The sequence below is a fragment of the Pteropus vampyrus genome, unplaced genomic scaffold, assembly GCF_000151845.1.
Source record: "Pteropus vampyrus isolate Shadow unplaced genomic scaffold, Pvam_2.0 Scaffold154, whole genome shotgun sequence".
Taxonomy (NCBI): domain Eukaryota; kingdom Metazoa; phylum Chordata; class Mammalia; order Chiroptera; family Pteropodidae; genus Pteropus; species Pteropus vampyrus.
In genome coordinates, this window is record NW_011888935.1 from 621,836 (window position 1) to 645,121 (window position 23,286).

General features: G+C 47.4%; 1 protein-coding gene across 1 annotated transcript in view; it reads right to left on the minus strand.

The window, feature by feature from the left end:
• Positions 1–23,286, minus strand: part of VWA8 (von Willebrand factor A domain containing 8) — a 281,798-nt gene that overhangs the window by 54,072 nt on the left and 204,440 nt on the right. The window contains exons 39-40 of the mRNA XM_023536356.1: positions 4,011–4,119; positions 617–773 (exon numbers count right to left, since the gene is read on the minus strand). Coding sequence (XP_023392124.1) covers positions 617–773; positions 4,011–4,119 — 266 coding nt within the window. The remainder of the gene's footprint in view (positions 1–616; positions 774–4,010; positions 4,120–23,286) is intronic.

The window sequence follows — 23,286 nt, forward strand, 5'->3', positions numbered from 1 at the left end:
CTGCTGGGTTTGCCCTCCCCAGGGCGAAAATGATTTGCCCTCCTCCTCGAATATGATTTCCAGATTTCTTCTGGATCCTCAGGTCCAGCTGGGCTCAGGCCCCACCGCACAGCTAACCTTGGCCTGCCCTTCCCTGCACAGCCTCCACGCCAGGGGACTCCGGCACCTAACAGGGGTGTGTCTGAGTGTGAGTGTGTGTGTGTGTGCACTAGTCCTTTCTCCACATTGACCCGCGAAGTCCCTGAGGGCAGGAAGGGACCCACGTAGAGGTACCTGAAGCCCCTTTGTGGCCCAGGAACAGAGGTGGAGAGAGCGAGTGATTCGAAGTTCAATTTCTCTCTAAGAGAAATATCTTCGGTTTTACCTCCCGGTGTGCTGTGTTCCACCTTCCACAGCGGCATGCGTAATCAAGACGTTTAAAAGAGCCCGAGTGGAAAGAATGAGGGGCCATGTTCAAGTTCACTCAGTTGTGCCTTTAGGAAGGGGCGGCTCTGGATCCCCGTCCGTGGTCCACGCTGCTGTGGGAGGTGGAGAACCGCACACACCTGGGCCTCCTGGGCCCGCTGTGCTTTCCGGCTCAGCGGCCGGCACCGTGCTGGATGCGGGCCCCGCTCACCTCTGCTGAAACGCCCTCTGGCCCATCTCCCTCGCAGCTCTCTTCACCTCCTCGGGAACCGCGTCCTTCTCCGCCTGGGAGACCTGGTACACTCTGTGGCCTGCGTCCAGCCGGTAAGGACCCCCTTTGCCACCCAGGCCGGCGGTGTCTCTTCCTCCTGCGAGGAAGCCGTGAAAAGCCAGGTGGTTACCAGTCCGGAACAGAGAATGAGTCAGATCACGAATGGATTAAAGGCCGTCCCGTGGAACATAATAACTGCACTTAAGTAATAGTTAAATATTCACATGACCTTCTTCTGGAAACAGAGGGTGTCCCCCTCCCCCGCTGTGTTCAGGATGCTTTTCCTTTTCTCTATCCAGCCAAATCTTATCCAGATTCAAGGCTCAGACCAAATTCATTGACCCGTAATCTCCTGACTTTGCCTCACAAGGATCAATATTCCTGTAACTCTTCATTACCTTTTAAAATTTATTTTTCTTTTCTCACCAACCATACGATGGATGGATCGTATTTTAGATAACTCTGTACGTTTGCACCTGTAAGAGTGGCTTGACCGTCATAAACAGTATATATTTGTTAATTAAATGAACAACGCTTTCCTCATGTTTTCTTATTTTTCCTCAAAATAAGAAAGACGGCTAGGTGATAGGTACCGTTTCATCTGTTTTGCAAATGATAGAAATGATGCACAGAGAAGGAAAGTGACTTACTTACAACTTCATATCAGTGGCTTAGCCAAGATTAGAAAGCAATTATTCCACCAACTTCGACTTTTAGCTTAAATAATCTACAACAGATAGACACTGCCGGCTTCAGAACCGTTTTCGATATACATCCAAGTTCACATGCTTTGTGTGTATTATGTAATACTGCATAAACTGTGTATGCCATAAATATAGATCTAATGCCTAGAAGGCTAGGTAGGTAACATTATAAGCAGTGCTGAGAACTTTGGCTAACTAGAGAGGATCTGCTTTGTCTAAACAGATTCAAATTCAAATTATTTTAAAACACTACGTTGACCTCAGGAATATATATATCCGGCAAGATTTGGCCTCGGGCTACCAGTTTATTACCCCTGCTTTGTAATGATTAATATACTGGGAGCCAGTTTCCTTTGCTCCTTCGCACACAGTCTGGGAACCGAGGACCCAGGGAGGGTGGCAGGGGCCCCTGCAGTGCGCGCGTGCCACACGGTACGGGATGGCGCTGCGTGCAATCCGGGAGCCCGCCTGCCTGGGCTGCAGTCCTGACGCGCTGCTGACGGGCCCTGGAGAAAAGCTCCTTAACTTCTGTGTCTCAGTCTCCTCTGCGAGATGAGGATCCTGACACCACTGACCTTGGGGCTTTCATGAGGCTAAAACGCTTAGGACAGTATTGGGCACGAAGTTAGAGCTGAGCGACTGCCCTTACTATTATTTTTTAGACACCTTCCAGTCACACAATGGAGGTCGTTTCTAAGTTTCGTAAAGTGGAAAATTTTAAAGCTTGTAGGCTTTAGTAAAATTATGCTACGTTTTTATTTTCTCCCTTGGAGCCCGAATCGGTATAATAAGTCAAAAGCAAGAACTCAGCACGTATTGCGTCCCTTATCCAAGTCCAGGTAGGTCATTTCCTTTTGGGAAATACCAGGACGACAGCCTATTAATTATGCTGTTTTTACCCTTTGATTTGAGCACAGCTTATTTCATTCTTATTTAGAAATTTGTGGTGGGAAATTCCTTCTTGGAGATGGGAAATTCCTTCTTGGAGATGTGTAATTCCCGGCTCTCACTCGTGGATGGCCTCTAGGCAGAGGGGACCAGTAACTGGACAGTGACAATGAGCTACAGAGGCAGAAAAGCTATTTAAGTGACCTGCCTCCCTTCCCGGCAGTGGTACTCCTTAGGAACGAGTGGATCATGAATCAGAGCTTAAAACTTCCTAGGTGCCGAGATGACATCATTTTTCGAGGAAAGGACCCACAGCTGTTTGGAGGCGGGTGTCAGTGACGGTCAGCAGGAGTCACATGGTCCCTCGGGGTAGAGTGGGCACGAGGACAGCTCTTCATGACCTCCACTTCCGAGAGCCTTAAATTTGCCCTAATTAAATGAAAATGCTTGCTGGGGGTTCTAGACTTTTAGGCATCATCTTGAAGCGAACAGTGGATATCCTAGATCAGTTCAGAGGCAGGTGGAGAACAGGCAAGGAGGGGCTTTGATAAAGCCAAAGGACTCAAATGACTTGTTGGGCCAGAGCTAAGTTCAGTACAGAGAATTCTGAGGGGGAAAAAAAAAATGACCGAGAGAAATAAAGAATCTGAAATAAAGGAGCCTTGAAAATTGAAAAATAAAGACTGCAGGAAGCAAAAGCAGGATTTTCAGTCTGGACAGGTATGTGAGGCGGCAGATTCAAGGTGAAGGGCAAGCCAGACCCTCCGCTGCAGCGCGGGCCACCGCTGGGCAGCCCACATCTGGCCGGCTCGTTACACGATGCGCTCCGTATGGATTCAGTCTTGCTGGTTTGATACCGATTTCCAGATCAAAGGACATTTCTAAAAATACCCTTTCTTTAGAGCTGAAGCTCGATGAATAAACAGGGTAGGCAAGCCGTCTGCAGGCCTACTTGATAGCGCATTGTCCCAGCACAGAAACCATTTCCTCCCCGGGCTGTCAAGGCCAAAGGCACAGACCATCCCTAAGGAGGGGGTAAAGTACGGAGCCCGGGCCAGCACTCCTCACGGCCGAGATAAGATCAGACAGTGCACACAGCCTGGCCCAGCTCCTGCGGCCCAGCGGTGGTGTCTGCTCCAGCTGCCGCGGAGACAGAAGTCACGGGAAAGCAGCCAAGAGGAAGGAATGGCCCCCGCCATCGGCCCCAACTGCGAGCTACTCTCTTATCTCAAGTCCTGCATCCTCAGCCCTGCATCCTCAGCGCACGCACTTCCGAGATGTGGAAGACGAGGACCATTTCTTCTCAAAGTCAGTTAGTCAAGAAAGAATTTTCTATAGCTTCCTGCCATGATCCCAAGGGCACGGAGTTTAAAAGAAGGGACAGACACTTGTAATGACTACATTCTTCTCGCCAGGTCTTGTGCTCAGTGCTCGATGATCATAATCTCATTTAATCCCCACCCCAACCTGGGAGACAGTTGATATTACCCCCCTTCTACTGATGAAGCGACTCTGCTAGCATCTGCGTGGCCTTGGGTGGCACAATCCGTGGGACTCCAGATGCCAGCATCTTCTTATGTCCTGACGTCATGCTGGGGCAGAGGGCAAGGGCACAGTCCCCCTGACTAATGGCGGAGGCAGGAGAGGCGTGCTGGTCGCCAAGCCCCTCAGGGGTGCTGTGCCGCCTCCACGGGCTTGTGAAGGCTCAGGACGCCTGACCGAGGAATGGCAGGGCTACCAACCTGTGCCGCCAGCCCAAGTGTTGCCGCCCACGTGGGGCATGTTGTCTGGGTCCTCCTTCCCGTGTTTGGGGGAACTCACGTCTTTACCACTGTCTCTGTTGATGGTTATCTAGAAACGAAGAATTGAGACATTATCACTATTCCATGACCAACCCCGGAAGCTGCAGGACAGAAAGAGGGCTTTTCCCCTCAGCCCTTAAGGCATCTGACCACCTCAGGCCACAGGATGCAACAGACACATTTCATCAGATTTAACATCTAATTAGGTGGGAAGAAGAGAAATTCAATTAAAAAAAAATTCTTTATAAAAAACAAACAAACAAACAGAAAAGGAGCTGGAGTGGGTCACAGACGTGCCTCAAGCATTTATACAAGGAATGAGACCCGCCAGAGGCAGGGAGGGGGGTCTCGCCAGACTGGCACTTTCTCACCGGTTTAAAAGGCTCACTGCCCAGCTGTTCCAGCTGAGTCACACACGGCAGATACACGCCGACCTATACACCTGTCAAAGCAGCCCCGCTCACTGACAAACGTCATTTTATATCAAACGGGTGGAGAAGCAAAACAAAATGTGTCTGTCGTGCTTCAGTGATGTAATGTTATACACACAGACACTAAAAACTGCTTATTTATTTTCTGGACCCACTCTAATTTTATTATGGTATTTCGCAGCTTTCCTAATTCATCTTTATTTTAAAACTGGATTTACTATTTCTGCAGTTCGAACAATAAGCGGCCCTTCAGCCTTCCTCTGGGAGAGCCTGTGGCTCGTTGGTCCCTAATTTCATTCAGCACAGATTCTCCGAAAGGACTGACCAACACGCAGGAAATCCCGCCCTAGGGAGCGGTTTCATGTGTATCATTCCACAATAAAAAGGACCCGAAGCAGTCACAGTCCACGCAGCCTATTAGCCTGCTCCCAAAGGTAACGATGTTCAGGGCAGACCGTATCGAACGTTCATTTATTTGTTCAAATAAGACTTACAGGAAAATGTGCTGGCAGGACAACGAGCAAGGTGCCACGGGCTCCGACAGCCACAGAGGACCCGTCACTGCCCTCAAACCGCTCACAGCGAGCAGGGGGCTCGTCCTCGGTCATGAGCGTGCTGCCAGCTCGGTCTTTACAGGCTGGCCCGTTCATGCTAGAATCATCTGGATGTCAGGATCGATGAAGGTACGTAGGTAGCTTAAGGTCTTTGCAAATAAAATGGCTATTAAGAATGAATTCAACATGACTTTCATTGTCTTACATTGCAAAGAGATTTTAATTAACTGGACCTTTCTGCCAATAGCTTTGGCAGCACTGACAGAATTTCTGTCGTAACTTCAGAATACTTTAAGAAAATTCAGCAGCCAGGACATGATGGTCGATATGAATTCCACACACACAATCATGCTCTAAAAATGGGTGAACGTAACTTTCTTCTTCTTCTTTAAATTAAACTATGCGGAATAGCTGGTAACATTTAGAGAACAAATGAATATTTAAAATACTTCCCCCCAAACTCGCCACCGCTTCCCAACTCCTCCAGAGGTAAGCAGTAAATTATAACATGGATACTGACTACAAGAATTCTAGGCCAGCACTAGCCAATAGCGTCTTGTGTCCACAGCACTGTTTACACAGGTGGCCGTGAGCCCAATGTGGCTATTGTGTACTTGCGGACCTGAACTTTATATTTTAAATTTATTTAATTAAGTAAAATTTAAATTTAAATAGCCACACGTGGCTAGTGACAATCTCACCGGACAGAACAGCACAAGGACAAGCTTCTCAGCCTGGGAGACACTGTCTGCAGCTCTGTGCTGCACGTGACAGGTGTTCTCCACAGGAAATGAGGAAAACAAGAAACAATTCAAAAGTGGGATAGGGTTTTACTATTGCTAATTGCCTACAGTCTAACTGATTTTTAAGCAAATATAATGGAGCTTGCATTTGTTATAAAGAGATAAGCTTATTTTGTATATATTTATAATAATAAATAATATTTAAATAGTACATTTATTACAACAATGCTGTCACTGTGTAAAACACGTCTGGATTGCTTCTGAAAGGATCTGCAGAGTCCGCGGCAAATTCTTTTTTAATACTTTTAATGGTGGCACTCATGTGTTCTGTAAAAAATTGATTTGATTTTTTAATAAACTGCCAAAGGACACTTGGGAGTTTATTTCTGGTATAAACTATTTGCTAATTTGCTATGTACATAGACCTTTTGGTGAGTCAATAAACTTCTCTGGGCCTCGGCAGAAACGAAGGGGGTTGAACTCAATGATTTCTACTGTTTCGCCTAGTGCTGACAGGCTCTGACTAATTTAAGGTGACCGAGCTTGGGTTTTAGTCAAAACCAGGTACGAGTTTTTTGAGACTAGTTTGCTTATAATTAGTGACTGTTCTACAGGCCAATTGTATAAGAAAAAGTTCCAAAAAATGGTCTGAGCAATGACAGAATTATTGGGATAACTGTTATGAATACCATTCCTCACTGTGTGTGTGTGTGTGTGTGTGTGTGTGTGTGTGTGTTTTCAGGTATCTTGTTTAAAAAATAAAGCAAAAAACTTCAGAAGAGGTATAGAAAACAAATTTCTATGTGTCCCGTAACTTCACTTTCATCAAAAATTAGTTACCTCTTTTAGACATTTTACACAATCCAGCAATGCTGCTGTGAGAATAGCTTGTTAAGTACTAAAAATGATGGACAAGGCAAAAGAAAAATCCCCTCCCTCACCTCCCCCTGCTACCTGCCCACCTCACCCCCAGCTACCTCCAAAATCATGCTCCTGAAGTCGTAAAGACACCTATAATGAGCCGCCAGGGAGGCTGAAAATTGGCTATGAAATTTCTGGGCAGAAAGGAACTGGCCTGTTGGTTGTCACCTGCGTGTCTTGCCAGGCCATCTGCTGGGAAATCATTGCTCGCCCTGCCAGGAGGGCAGCTCCACCCCCACCTCAATGGGAGTCTAGAGACGTTTCAACATCGGCAAATTCTTGACAGACATAATCATCAGCCCATTTATTCCAGAGAAACACATACATAAAATTCCAGGGATACTTAAAAGCAAGGTACATGGGGCGATTATGTAACTTTGTGTCCTTTTATGAATGCCATTATATTCACAGGAATACACTGCTCCAGGTGGGTGGAAGGCTCGCATCTGTCAAGGGGTTCGAAAGCCATTTTAGGGCATCTCTTACATGAGTTGACAACAATTCATAAAAGATACTAGGCAGGAAGTCTAGGCCAGTCCGGCCCAGGACAGGAAGTGGAACAGACACTAGGGAAGGCCTGTCATTTGAGGGAGCTTGTTTCCTGGGGGCAGGCGTGTGCTATAGAACCACTGGTTGCTCAGACAGCTGGTAACTGCCGAGTGCTCTGCATGCAGAAGGCGTGGAGAACTTGGACCGCTCCTCCTCGGAGCGTTAGTTTCATCCAGAAAGAGCTCCAGTCAGTCACTCCAATTTCTGAAGTAGACACACTGTTTTCACTTAACGGATCAAAATTTTCCCCAAACCACAAAATACTGTGGACCCTCACAACTTTTGATGCAAACGGATGCACATGCTCAGAGCTCGGATGTATTTCTCACAGCTGACACAATCTGCTTCCTTCCTTTTAGGTGACTGTGCCTAAGAATCGTTATCCTTTTTTCATATGAATTCAAATGGAAAGGACATGGATCTTGTAAATTATAACTCAGAAAAATGTTCCAGGGTAAAGCGCCCCAAAGCCAGAGCAGGGAAGGGACATGACTCATTAAAGCCCTGTAATTCTGGGCAAGGCTCATATATTTTGGGCTCCTCCTCAAGCTCATAATTTTTAAAAACCATCAGTCAAACGATATAAATAGCCAGAATATAATCCTGGAAGGAACATTAGCCCTCGGAGGTGTGGGGACAACACAGCTGAGTCCCTTTTTCCAGCAGAGACGAGGTGGGGCACAGCAGCCCTTCCTTCTCGCCTTCCCACGTCCACTCCCTTTCTTCTTTTAAACAGAAGTCAGACGAACCGCGGTCGGCTGGAATTACGCACATTCGCCTTTGCCAGTGATTGGTCTAGGGGAAGGCAAGTGACCGGAGATGCCCGAGAAAGTCTGTCAGGAGGTTTCTGGGACGGGCTTCCCTCCCGGGTCAAAGAGCTAGCTCACGGCCCTGGACACACCAGCCTCCCTCCAACACGCACACGCCCGCCGCCTGCGGACACAGAGCGAGGATGTGATGCGCAGCGCTGTAGCCTCCACCTGGTGACTATGCGGCCAGGGCAGGTGGCGGAAGGAAGGATGGAGGAGCCTGTGTGTCTGACCGCATTGCTGAGGTGCAGAACCAGCCCCGGAGCCACGTACCTCTGACCTTCTACCTACGTAAATAATCAACGTGCTAGTAGCTGAAGCTAGTGAGTTGGGTCTTCTGCTACTTGGAGTCGATTGCATGAAAACCGATTCATGTATTACAGGACGAATGAGAGGGGCGGGCCAAAGCGATTACCTCCATCGTTCGGCAGATGTCCTACTTCTAATGAGAAGATGTGCTTTAAATGCTCTGATCTCAAAGACTGCCATAAAAATATCGACAGAAATCCTACTCATTGCAGTCGCCTACAATTTTCCTGATTGCTTAGCAGGCAGTTGAATTCATTCATTCGTTCACGCTCTCATTCAATCATCTGTGTGTGTGTTTACGGTACATTTACTACTCGGTGGGATACAGAGACACACACAAGAGGATCTTTGCTTCCAGGAGGATGTTGATAAAGAGGAACGAAGTCGCAGCACAGGATTCTTCGGGCCGTAATAAGGCACTGAACACTGCTGCCCAAAACACATTACTGTTTGGAAGGCTCGCATCTGTCAAGGGGTTCGAAAGCCATTTTAGGGCATCTCTTACATGAGTTGACAACAATTCATAAAAGATACTAGGCAGGAAGTCTAGGCCAGTCCGGCCCAGGACAGGAAGTGGAACAGACACTAAGGAAGGCCTGTCATTTGAGGGAGCTTGTTTCCTGGGGGCAGGCGTGTGCTATAGAACCACTGGTTGCTCAGACAGCTGGTAACTGCCGAGTGCTCTGCATGCAGAAGGCGTGGAGAACTTGGACCGCTCCTCCTCGGAGCGCTAGTTTCATCCAGAAAGAGCTCCAGTCAGTCACTCCAATTTCTGAAGTAGACACACTGTTTTCACTTAACGGATCAAAATTTTCCCCAAACCACAAAATACTGTGGACCCTCACAACTTTTGATGCAAACGGATGCACATGCTCAGAGCTCGGATGTATTTCTCACAGCTGACACAATCTGCTTCCTTCCTTTTAGGTGACTGTGCCTAAGAATCGTTATCCTTTTTTCATATGAATTCAAATGGAAAGGACATGGATCTTGTAAATTATAACTCAGAAAAATGTTCCAGGGTAAAGCGCCCCAAAGCCAGAGCAGGGAAGGGACATGACTCATTAAAGCCCTGTAATTCTGGGCAAGGCTCATATATTTTGGGCTCCTCCTCAAGCTCATAATTTTTAAAAACCATCAGTCAAACGATATAAATAGCCAGAATATAATCCTGGAAGGAACATTAGCCCTCGGAGGTGTGGGGACAACACAGCTGAGTCCCTTTTTCCAGCAGAGACGAGGTGGGGCACAGCAGCCCTTCCTTCTCGCCTTCCCACGTCCACTCCCTTTCTTCTTTTAAACAGAAGTCAGACGAACCGCGGTCGGCTGGAATTACGCACATTCGCCTTTGCCAGTGATTGGTCTAGGGGAAGGCAAGTGACCGGAGATGCCCGAGAAAGTCTGTCAGGAGGTTTCTGGGACGGGCTTCCCTCCCGGGTCAAAGAGCTAGCTCACGGCCCTGGACACACCAGCCTCCCTCCAACACGCACACGCCCGCCGCCTGCGGACACAGAGCGAGGATGTGATGCGCAGCGCTGTAGCCTCCACCTGGTGACTATGCGGCCAGGGCAGGTGGCGGAAGGAAGGATGGAGGAGCCTGTGTGTCTGACCGCACTGCTGAGGTGCAGAACCAGCCCCGGAGCCACGTACCTCTGACCTTCTACCTACGTAAATAATCAACGTGCTAGTAGCTGAAGCTAGTGAGTTGGGTCTTCTGCTACTTGGAGTCGATTGCATGAAAACCGATTCATGTATTACAGGACGAATGAGAGGGGCGGGCCAAAGCGATTACCTCCATCGTTCGGCAGATGTCCTACTTCTAATGAGAAGATGTGCTTTAAATGCTCTGATCTCAAAGACTGCCATAAAAATATCGACAGAAATCCTACTCATTGCAGTCGCCTACAATTTTCCTGATTGCTTAGCAGGCAGTTGAATTCATTCATTCGTTCACGCTCTCATTCAATCATCTCTGTGTGTGTTTACGGTACATTTACTACTCGGTGGGATACAGAGACACACACAAGAGGATCTTTGCTTCCAGGAGGATGTTGATAAAGAGGAACGAAGTCGCAGCACAGGATTCTTCGGGCCGTAATAAGGCACTGAACACATCTGCCTAAAACACATTACTGTTTGAGGTTATTATTACTCACGAGTTAGAAATTTCTTTCATTGATACAATGAAAGTCACATTAATATGTCTCCAGGTATAACAGTCTTTCATATGAAGAAATCTGGTTAAAAAAATATCTGCGCCTCACCTACTTTTCCTAAGTAGCATGCAGCTTCTACTAGGATAACGCATGACCAAAACAGCTTTGCCTATAGGGAGCGTCCACGTGTTTCAGTTTCAATCTCTGGCAAAGTCATCGAGTATGCAATTTATCTTCAATTCTGCCCTGGCTGGTGGCAACCTTTGCTTTTAAATACTCAGTGAACTGCTGCCGTCTTTAATCCTTCCTCGCTCTTAAAAAGCAGGAAAGGATCTGAATTTTTATCATGAATATTAAAAATTACACTGTAGCTGATATTCATTCATACTAATTAACCCAAAGGGCATTCGCATTGTAAGTGCCTTTATCATTGATCGGAGTTATTCCTTTGTTTGAATGTCCAGGAATCAGCACGCAGGCAGAGGTGGCAGATGGGGCAGGAGGTGGGGCGGTGGCACATTCCAGACAAATGCTTGTCAGGGCGATTGTGACGCTACAGGTGAGAAGCAGGATGGATGGTCTATGGTCTGTGCTGCAGCAGCTCCTGCTCTGATGGGGTGGACGGAGCCTTCTGCACAGAAAGGGGTCCTGTCCTTTCTCATGGCTTCTTCAAGGCCACCCGTGGCCTCGCTCTCCCGACTTTGGGCCGGACCCCTTTGCCCACCTCCCCAAACCTAACTCAATTGTCTTACCCTCGTCCTCTCTGCTGGAACACTCCTAGAGACTAATGCATATTTTTTTGGCACAAGTGATGTGCTTGGTAAATATTTTCAATTATTTGAAACTGCAACCTCCTTCTCTTCTACGTGACGTGATGCTCTGGAACACGCCCCCATATGCATCCTGTGTCACGTCTCCCTCTGAGTTTACAGTTTCTGACAAAGAACTTTCTCACTGGAATAACTCTTTTCACAAAGTCCAATACAATACAACAAAAACAGTCCGATAGAAATGAATAGACTTTATAGGTTTCACAGACTCGGGCTACAAGGAGGGTAAAAAATCAATTTGTGACTATTTCGCTTTACCTATTATTATCTGCTCCGGCCATGCCGGTCTTGGGTGGCCTGGGAGGTCAGGGGCAGGAGGCAGCATGAACTTTGGGACATGAAGCTGTGCGTTTGGCTGTGGACACCACGACATGGCAATGAAGGGGATCACGCACGGGGGAGAGCAGAGGACACGGCACGACACGCAGACTCTGAACTGGCCCCGGGGCCGCGGGGCGGAACTGGGCTGAGCGGGTTGGCAGGCGGGGCTCCCTCCGTGCCTCCCCGGGCTCAAGCTGTCTTCCGCGGAGTTCTCCTAATTCTTTCTGACACTCAGGAGATTTTTCCTGTTTGTCTCCCTCCACTTCTGTCGTTGTGCCCCAGTTCCTAACGCAGTGTAGTATTCTGGTTGTGCAGCCATGCGAGGCAGCTTAACAGAATCCTGGTTTTAAGAAACACACTTTGTGCCCCACTTTGACGTATAATGACATGTCTTAATGCCATTTTTAGAGATGAGCAATGTAGATAGGGAATGAGGTTAGGCATCTGTGAGACAGGTTTTCAATGGAGGGAAATGCCGGAGAGGAATCGAGTAACGTTGAGAGGATGGGGGTGGACAGCAGAGAGAGTGATGGGCTGAAGGTTGACCCCTGGATTTCAGCCCAGTGTGGCCCTTCGCTCGCTATGTGGCACTGAGCAAGCCATCTAACCTTTCTGGGCTTCGGTTTTCTCATTTTCAGAATGAAAACCCAGACTAAATTCTTTCTGGCCCTAAGTTCTCTATTTGGGTCCTTATCTATATTTATTTCTGTTCTAGTTTATAAGAAATATGAGCTCTCATTAGGGATCAATTTGAGTAAAGTAGAAGTTTAGTGTAAAGAATATTTTGATAAAATCATGTAAAAGTCTGGTTATTCTTCAAATTGGTTCACTAAGAACTTAAAATTAAAAAAAAATAATTTTTTTGAGAGGCAGCTTGATGTCATGGAAAAACCATTTTACCAGGAATTAGAGGATTAGCTTTTGATGCTGGCATTAACTGGCGAAATGGTTCTGGCCAAAGTTACTTATCTTTTCTTAGCTTTTTCCACCCAGAAAGGAGAGGGATAATTGCCAGAAACGTAAATCAAATATACTACATGCTTCTTCCAGATGATAACGTGTTACGTAGATATAATAATACGAAACCTGAACACTGGCCTAACCCAAAATCCAGGACAAATTTACTGAGGGAAAGTGTGTATCATACAGTAGGGAAAAGGGAGTGAAGGACCTAAACTCTCACCTTCCACGGTCGAGGTCAAAAGATAATGCTTGAAAATGGAAAAATCAAGAAGAAACACAAGTACGCCATTTAGAGATACAGGGGCAAAAAATAAATTAGCAAGAAGAGTTGAAGGTGTTTGTCTCCGAGCTATTTTTCATAATCGGCCTTATAAATTTAATATGTAAAACTAGGGACACTTAGGACTTAGAAGAAGCTTCAGGGGTTCCCTTCTGTCCTCTCCTGCCACGTGGCCTACCTGCCTACGGTGGATTTTAATCGGCGCCAGGCCTGAGCCAGGCCTGAGCCAGGCCCTCTGCCCGAGGCCAAGGACGCAAAGCCGTGTGAGGCCCGGGTCTGTACCTCACCAAGGAGGTTTCGGGCAGGGGCGGAGGTGGCTCTGCTTCATTAACGGTGGCTGCGCGCCGGGGGCGGGCACAGTGTGTTAGTGGAACATGCTGGAAGGGCTCCTAAGGCCGGGGGTCGGGATGAGGGTCAGGAAAAGCTCCCTGGAAGAGGTAACGCCCAAGAAGAGTCTCGAAGGAAGAGTAAGAGGTGGACAGAACAGGAGGCTGGAGGTTTCAGGCGGAAGGAGCAGTGGCGGTGGCGCGAACCGAGAACGAGGGGATTAAGTGGCAGTTTTCACAGGGAGCGCTTTGCCCGCTGTGTCCACGCAGCGCTGACCGCGGCACCCAGGGAGCTCCAGCTGCGCCCAGGACGCTCCACATGCGCCCAAGACGCTCCAGCTGCGCCCACGGCGCTCTAGCTGTGCCCAGGACACTCTAGCTGTGCCCAGGACGCTCCACCTGTGCTCAAAATGCTCCACCTGCACCAGGACGCTCCAGCTGCGTCCAGGACGCTCCAGCTGTGCCCAGGATGCTCAACCTGCGCCCACGGCACTCCACCTGCGCCCACGGCGCTCCACCTGCACCCACGGCGCTCCAGCTGTGCCCAGGACGCTCTACCTGCGCCCAAAACGCTCCACCTGCACCAGGACGCTCCAGCTGCGCCCAGGACGCTCCACATGCGCCCAAGACGCTCCAGCTGCGCCCACGGCGCTCTAGCTGTGCCCAGGACACTCTAGCTGTGCCCAGGACGCTCCACCTGTGCTCAAAATGCTCCACCTGCACCAGGACGCTCCAGCTGCGTCCAGGACGCTCCAGCTGTGCCCAGGATGCTCAACCTGCGCCCACGGCACTCCACCTGCGCCCACGGCGCTCCACCTGCACCCACGGCGCTCCAGCTGTGCCCAGGACGCTCTACCTGCGCCCAAAACGCTCCACCTGCACCAGGACGCTCCAGCTGCGCCCAGGACGCTCTAGCTGCGCAGCGTGTACTCGCGGAGGTGTGTGACAGTGACGTGCCTCACCCCCAGCCCCACTCGTTCTGCCAAGTCCAAGGAGAATAAACAGATCGGCGCGCCCACAGGTGTATGTGAAAACCCCAATAACTCGAGAAGACGTCAGGGCCCGTGACTCCTACACTAACCCTCCCCCATTGAGGACCAGGGGGAAAGGCATTTACTACTGTGGTATCGGTTCACTGGTGACTGGTACGTGCACTTAAATGAACTAACAGAAAAACGAACGACCTAACTCAGTCTTTAAGTATAAACACTTAGAGTTTTTATCATGTGAAATGCCTCCTTCCTGCCTCCTCCTCCCCACAATCACGCCAGCCTGCCATAGTACACACTGCAGTTCGAAAGACAGTTCCGATTTTCAAATATCATTAATTTAAATAGACCCTAACTGCACCAGTCCTAGGAATGCAAAGAAGCCGTGTGGTGCAAGCCAGCAGCCTAGACACCAGGTGACTCAAGCTCTAGTTCTAGTTCTGCTGCTCAGGAGTGATGCAATGTCGGGCAAGAGGCAGACTCTTAGGACGCCATTTTTCTCATCTCCTACATGTCATAAATGCGCACGCCCTCACAATTATCGTCGGGTTTTAGGTACGACACGAAGCAGCTGTGTGACTAGGAAAAGTACTTAATTTCTTCGGACTTCAGCTTCTGTGACTACAGGATGAAGGGCGCTGCACTCAGACGCGTGTCCATATGTCATAAACTTGAAACTTGCTTATGGCAATGCAGAGATGCTTTCAAAACTGCCAAGTACCATCCGAACAAGCGATGTGCCAGAGACATTATTATTGTTAAATGAGACAGAAGAGAAGAATTCATTCTATTTTTTTTTTTTTACTATGTATTTTTCTGAATTTCTACCGTTTCTCTATTTCATTTGTTAGCGTACAAGTACCAACCACCTGAAATCATGGAAGTGAATGAAATGGTCTGAAAAGCCCATGTACAGAGAAGAGGGTACTGACTGGTCCAGGAGAGGAACGAATCGGCCAAAGAGACCGAGACAGGCCGATGAGGGAGGCGGAGGAAAGTCAGGGGGACCTGTGTGAGCATCGCGGAAGCCGAGGGGAGACTGGATTTCCGTCACGGGAGAGCAAGCTAAAGGCAGTGCAAGCGAGGGCCAAATGAGCCGATGACAGGAAAGGCAGCCATGGGATGTAGCCGCGTGGAGGGCACTTGCGACTTCAGCCAGAGCAGTTCTGGAGCCGGGGAGCCGGGCACAGGAGTCACGGGAGAATGAGAGGTGCGTGATCGGAGGTCTGGAAGGGGCCGGAGCGAGTGGGGAATTCTTCTGAGAGGCTTTGCTGTGAAAGGGATGAAAGTCACATGAATGAGAGATGGAGCAATAGCCACGGAGGCCTGTGGGGTCTAGAAAAACACTAGCGCGTGTTTAAATCCCGATGGGAAAGATCCAGAAGGGAGAGAGAATGCTGATACCTGGGGAAAAGGAGACAGGATAGAGAAAAGGGCTCGAGACAGTGGGAGGGGGCCGGGCCTGGGAGGGGAGCTGGCACATCTGCACTTGGGAGCTTGGAGGAGCTGCATTCTGGTAGCTTCGACATCCTCTGGGAAGCACAGCCTGGAATGTTGTCCGGTATATTAGGGGAGTAGCTTGAAGTCTGAAGAAAGTAGGGACAGTATGAACGTCGTTATGGGGATTAGGCTGAAAGAACTTTCATCTCGACAGAGTTTAAAAATTTCCAGATATGCTCTTTGAATGGAAGGTTTGTGAAGTGTAACCATCTGTGTGGAGATTATTACGTGTTAGATGGATACGCTGGTTGTAAAAAGTGATGAGGGGGACAGACTAAGGCAAGCCAAAGCTTTCCTCCGGATGCACCGCAACCGTCTGGACACGAGGACAGGCATCCCGCAAAGGCGACCTTCTGGAAGTTGTTCCCGAATTTCTCACACAGAAGATGCTTTCGTCCCTCTGGGCCCTCACAGCCCTCTACCCGACTCCACACCGTCCTTCATCTCACAACAGTCTTGTCTGCTTCATCTGCTAACCTCTGGGCACTTTAAAGCTCAAAGCCCTTAGCCCACAGCTGCAATTGCAGTGTATCTCTCCATAAACATCTGCAACCTTTGAAATATTTCTGTAAATCCAAGAGGAAATACCTGATTTATACAGACTGGCCTTGTCCACGGTGAGGTAGATCTCATGGAACAAGGTGAGGTGTCTTCGTAAGAACAAAGGATTTCCAGAAATGGCAACATGTCAACAAACAGGGGGGCCTTGGAGGCGCCCTGCTCTCTACGAGGGCCCAACTCCGCTTCATTTTACAATTTCAAGAGAGCCTGATGCAGCCCAACAAAGAAAATTCAAGGAAATGAAACAACCCCCTCCCACCCCTCGCTCCTATTCTTCTCAGACACAAAAGACAGATAATTATCTAGAGTATTTCTCAATATGGACAAAATGGAAAAATGACCTTTGGGTCTGTGACAGAGTCTGCTCACGTCAGTGTTTTTTGCAGGAGCGAAGCAAAGTCCAGGCTTAGGAAGTGCTCACAGGAGCCAGCTTTTGCTCTCCCTCATGCTATACAAACCCGAAATAAAGAGAAAGACTTTAACAGGCAGCCAGACCTGAATAGCTCAGAGGCACCCCTGGGGAGTGATCAAATTCTCCTGCTGGTAGACTTACATAAACATAGATGCAATGATTTTTTTGATTTTTTTTTTTTTTTTAAAGGACATGCACTCCCTTTGCTCAATAAAACCGAATGCCTTAAACCTGAACGATGGCTGGACTAAGAGGGAAATAAATCAGTCTGGCAAGAAAAAGTCATCATTTGAAGTGCTGGTAGATTAACTGAAATATATAGGAGATCAAATTCAGTGATTTAAAAATCATATGCTTGCGAGTTAGTTTTTCTTTTAATTAAAAAAATTCTACTTTTTAAGCCAATTTTAAATCACATCAGATGAATTTTATCTAGTAATCTGACTACTTAATACTAACATTGAAGCTTCTGTCCAATCTCTGACTTGTTCAGAATCAACAATACATTTCAAAGTCTGAAGCTTCTTACAGATTTATTTATCGTTTGATGGCAATTATTATCAGATAATAAGTCAATCTAGTTGACCATTCTGGTGATGAGGAAAACTTAGATTATTTTTGGAAAGTGATAGTTCCTTATTGGAGGAAAGTAGCCAAACAATTGCTTTATTTAATTTACAGAGAAAAATCACAAAAACGAAAAGGACAAGACAAACAAAAACAGGATGAGGGAAGGAGAAAGGAAAAAGAAGTCTGAGGTCTCCGGCCCAGCCCCGAGCTCTGACGGCCACTGGTCTATCGACGCCTTGCTTACACAAAACAGCTCGCTTTCTAAAGAACAGTCCCTTTGTTCTTCCAAGACATATATGTATATTTAAAAAAATCTTCAAGCACCTGCTTGAATGAAATCTAAGGAGATGGAGGACTAGTGGGGGAGCTTGGCTGTTGCTGGCAGGCAAGAAACGCATAAAGGGGTTAGGGGCGTTTTCTGGGGAAAGAGTGTGCTCTAGTGAACACCGAGAGTATGAATAGCAGCCTTTTTAGGAAAACCTAACCTTAATTGTTAATAAAACAAATCAAATTAAGATGTCGGTTCAATGAGGGATACTTAGTTTTCAAAGCATTTAGAAGATTACTAGTTTTAAAAAACAACTACCATGCTAGTCAAGTCAGGTGGATTATTTCATTTTGTAATCTCTTCAGAAATTTAATGTTCCAGGGACCTGCTTAGGGTCCTGCACGGCAGGCCAAGTTCATGTGGAGTTGTCCGTCTCCGCACGTGTGTGGGCTCAGCGTTTTGGGACGTTATTACGATGTCTGTGTACTGGTGACGGGCTGGTACTGCTGTGGTGCCTTGAGTTTTAAGACGGCTGTTACCTCCTTATTTATTAAAAGGAAGACATTTCCATCAGACTTGGGAGACTCTGACCAAGGGAAGGTCTCCCCGGCAACCGCTGGATCCTAGGTAGCGAGGCCAGCCATGGCAATCTGTATTCATCCAGTGTGGTGTTCTAGAAGGCATTATAGCTTTATCATGAGAAGACTTTTATTAAAAAACACTAAGTGGGAGGATTTGGAAAACTACTTCTTGGTATGCACGTGTTTTATATAATCGTATATTCTGGATTTATATTCCCCGAACACTAGAGGGATCCTAAATCCACATTCTAAATAAAATAAAATGAATGAAAATAAAATGACAGTCACCAGTTGATCCCACGTCCTGCTGTGCTGGGACAGTCTCGGTTCATGCCTGTTGTCCCAGTGTAATTATTAACAGACCCCCTTTCAGTCTCCTGAGCCCCTCGGAAGAGTTTATTATTCCATTTGAGTATTGAATTAAACTGTTTCTTAGCAGCAGTTGCCAAGGGTGATACTGGATTATACGCCTCTCACCACTGGACAGCAGGATGCATACACGTTGGTCTATATTTGTCTATAAAGATATGTTTCTTCTAAGCCTATATGAACAGTTTTTTGAATGTAGGATTTTTGGACTTTTGAGATAAAAAATAAAAATTTTAAAAATTTTGTCTTTAGAATTCACAGACGAATGTCCTGATATCTGTTTCAGACAGTGACTCTATGAAGCCTTAGAGCACAGGGATTTCAGCTCTTCTAGGTCCTTGTGTCGGCGCTGGGCGGAGGTGGTCCCCGAGTGCTGCTCGGCCCCCGGCCAGGCCTGCGGTGGGTCCCTCTCTTTCTGCACCTGAAGTCTGAACAGACAGACCGCTTGCCTTTTCCCTGGGCAACAAGCAGCCACCTGGTGCCTTCGGCATCCGGGTCCCCGTGTGGTCCCCCGGTGCATGAACCTGTGCTTTGGTCCTGCCCTGTCCTTTCTCTGGAGTTTCCGGGTCCCCTGCACTTGATCCTGAACCTCTGCTGCCTGGACGTGCGGCCTCTGCCAGTCATCGCACGCCCGCCCCTCTGTCCTGCTCGTGTTCTTGACGGGAAAGATGCATTGGGACGTCTGGTCTTCCAAGAGCCGGCGCCTGGCACAGTGCCCGGTGTGGAGTCTGTGCCCACAAAGCCTTGTCCAGCGAATGAATGATGAATGGCACCGAGGCCTCCCTGTCGCTGAGCGGAGCTGGGTTTCCCTCCAGGTGCCACTTGCACGCTGGCTCCTCCCATGGTGAGCAGGGCGCGGGGAGCTGATGTCTGGGTCCATTACTCCTGGATGAGCTGACGCAGGTGTGGAGTTTAAAGGACGCCTGGGATCGGGGAGTTGGTGTGTCCCCAGTGGGGCCACTGCCCGGGTGGTACAAGGTGGGTCTCGGCCGAGGCGGTGCCCGCGGGGCTGGGGTTCCCACCGCGGTGACATTGCCAGCACTAGGCTCTGACGAGGGCGGCCAGGGCAAGTGGCTCCTTTTTCCCCAACTGGTTTGTCTGAGAGGCTCCTTTTCACAACACCCTCTCCCCGTGGGAGAGCCATGAGGGGTTCTGAGTGACTGTGGCGAGGGCGGCTCTCCAGGAACAAGCACCTGCCAAGGAGCGAGCCTACGACGTTGCCAGTGAGACCCGAAAACTCTGCTTGAAGTTCATCAAGGACGACTTCATCGGAACAGAAAGGGAGGAAGGACCTTGGCATGGCAGCCGGCTAACTCGGGCACCTTCTACCGAGCCACTGTGTCAAAGCATCCTTTCCCCGGGGCAGTGAGGGGCTGCTTCAGCCTGGGGAGAACCCCCAGGAGATTCTTTTTCCACACTAGTCTCTGATCTACCCTGAAACTCAGGCATGTTGCAGGTGAAGACAAACAGAGGGCAGAGAGGTGGTCTGCCCTACCCACAGGCACTTCTCTAGGATGATCAAAGAAATACTTCGTTCACTCTTAACAGAGACATGTATTCCTGCTGCTCAAACAGACCCCGCCATGGTCGTTAAGAGCACAGACGTTGGATTGGGATCCTGGCTCTCGACACTTACTAGCTGGGTAAGGTACCTCACCTGTAAAATGAGGATCGTAATGGTACCTACGTCTTAGGGTCGCTGTGGGAGCTGAAAAGGCTTAATATACATGTTCGCTTAAAATAGGGCCAGGCACGCTAAGTGCTGCATTGTTAGTCATTAGTACTGTTGTTTTATTTTCTGAGAGTGCTTAGTACAAAACACTCATTTTTCAGTAGAGATATGGCAGCTATATATCATGTTACTCGTAACACTGGAAAAAAGTAACAAGATTTTCCTCAAGAATATTTTTCCGAAAGTTGGGTGGAATAAGACTTCCACACGGTGTCCGGTTCTTAGATTGACCCTCGTGATCTGCGGGTCATCCATGACCTCACTCAGGAAGTTCAATGTTGCTGTAAATATTTCAAATGCCGATTGGTGTTTCTCAGCACGGTGAGTGCGGCCGACCCTGCTTCCAGCTCTGGCCACTGGGATGAGAACGCGATGCCTCCGAGCTCCCGAAAACATGTCTGCCCTCAGCTGCGGAAGGTGTGGCAGGACAGAGATGTCAAGCATTTCCAGCCACTTGGCTGCTCCGAGCAAGACTGGAGAGAGGAATGGACACTTTAACAAACAGAGACGAAAACACGCCAACGTCCCCAGGAAAAGGCGGTTCTTTGCCTAGAAATTCCAGGCTTTCCAGGTTAGGATTTGCACTGCAATCGTTCACTTGTTAAAATTAAAAAACTTTTTTTTTTTTAAAAGATAACATCAAATGTAAGTTTCCCATTGACTTTACAGTTTTCTGAGCGCATCTGGAAGAAGAAAGGCATTTCTAAGAACGCAAAGAAAAGGATGTGTGCTATCTCCCCTCTTGCTGAAGCTTCTTATAGATTTTTTCCTGATTTATATGTGCAGAGTCGAAAAAGAAAACCTAATCTGGCTGCTGAGAACTCATTCATTCACTCATCATCCATTCATTCATTTATGCATTCGATGAATACTGTGTGCCTGTGCCAGGCATTGGAAAGATAATGTGAATATATCCACAATTCTTGCCCTCATGCTGTTTACAATCTAGACACTCTGAATATATTATTTCTGACATTCGCAATTCTCTCTATTAGTCACTGTTATTTCTATTTTGCGGGCCAGGGACCTGAGCTTTGGAGAAGTTAAGCAGCTTAGGGTCACACAGCTACTATCTGTTAAGGCTGGGATTCGAATCCCAGTCCAGCTCATTCCAAAAGCCAGGTTTATTAGATTCTTTTTACCATATTACACAGGCTTTAAATAATAAATGTGTTATTGAAAGTTACAGAATCCGATGCTTTCTGAAGCATACCTTGGTTTAAGAAAGCAAGGACTATTTCTGAAAAGCAATCGCTTTCCCCTTTTTCATATCTATCAGATTTATGGAGAGCAATGAATATCACTAAATAGGGCCCTGGCTCAGAGGGCCGGCATACATTTCTGAAAGTTAGTAACCTACAGTATTTATATATGGTCTGACCCAGCTTTATACAAGACGATCTTACACTCAGTGCCTGCCCTAGTGGGACAAATCTGGTAGTGTCACATACTGGCCGTGGGACATTGGGTATATTACACCATCTTTCTGAGATTCTCCTTCATCATCTGTAAAATGGGGATATCATCACCTCTCACATGGACAGTAAAGGATTAAAGTGAGGACACAGAAGGCTTAACAGTGACCGGCAGGCGTCAGTCTCTCCCTTTCCCCCGCACACGACACACCAGCTTTGCCAACGATGCACAGCAGAACATACCTTTGTTTAGCATTTACAGACGAAAACACGCATCCAGTGGCGACATTCCAGAGCATGCTAACTTTGACGCTCTCTGCTTGTGGCGAAACCTAGCGCGCACGTGAGTATTAAGAGCTTTGATGATATATTTTCCGGATGACTCAGGTTTAGGGTGACTGAAGAAGGGTATGAATAGATAATCCCTCAACCACAAGTAATCTACTTATGCAAATTAGGTAAGGATATATAAACACTCACACAGATACCTAGAGTGTATCTATAGACTAACAAGACTTAGAAAAAAAAAAATCACACACCAGAACGCGTTCACTTAAAAGACTGTTGTTTGAAACGGTCACCCCGAAATCTTCTGTATCTATTTTATCGATTCCCTTAACCAGTGTTTACAGGGCGTCCAGGAAGTTCTGGGTGCAGTACTGGCACTGGGGTACACGGTGATGATGTCTTCTCCCTTAAAAATCAGTTTTGAAGTCGCACGTGGAATCAGACACATTATTGACTAATAAATGAATATCGCTAAGAAAATTCAGATCTGAGTGACCCGAGCCTGTGCTCCTCGTGAAAGTGGTCCTGGGTCCCACCAGCGAGGAGAAGACAGAAACCTAGGCCAGCCCAAGAGAATCCACACAGCTAGCAAAGGGACATGTTCCTCGCACGACAGAAAAAGTGCCTCTGACTGTGTCTGAAGCCCCAGCGGAGTGTGTCATGTTTCCTGATCCTGATCTCTGTTAATTATGATAAAAAAAAAAAAAAAAAAGGTTCTTTTTCTTTAGCCTTGGAAAAAATCCTATCCAAGTAATTTTTTTGAAGCTTGAGATGACATTGTTTACTTTTTTCAGGTTTTAAAAATATTTCTGGCTTTTTTTTTTTTTTGCCAATAACTCAGCCCTCTTTCCTCCTGGATTTCTGAAACAGTCCCTCCCTTGACGTTACTGGGGAGGCGGGCATTATTTCCCCCTAAAAAGTAAACAAGGGGATAAAAACAAGGTGACTCAAAGGATGAGGAAGTATGTTTTTCTAGAGAACAAAAGATCCTTTCACAGTATGTCCAAGACTTAACTGTGAGCTTTCCTGAATGTAAACACTGTTCAAATGGCGAAAGGAATTTCATCTATGTCTATAAAAGCTCCTGCACAATAGTTCTTGCTCGAAGCTACATTTGGCAGACAGTAAAATAATCTTTTCTTCGAATACTTTGCACACAGATCTACAAAGGCTTTTTTTTATCATCTCAGGAGAGATACGGATATAATTACCTTCATAATAGCAATAATAACACATAGATCAGAGTATGGCTATTGGCAACTAACGTCATAAATTAAAAGTAACATCATTTATGATTAGAGTCCTTCAGGAATAAAGACATGCTTTCTGAGAAAGTCTA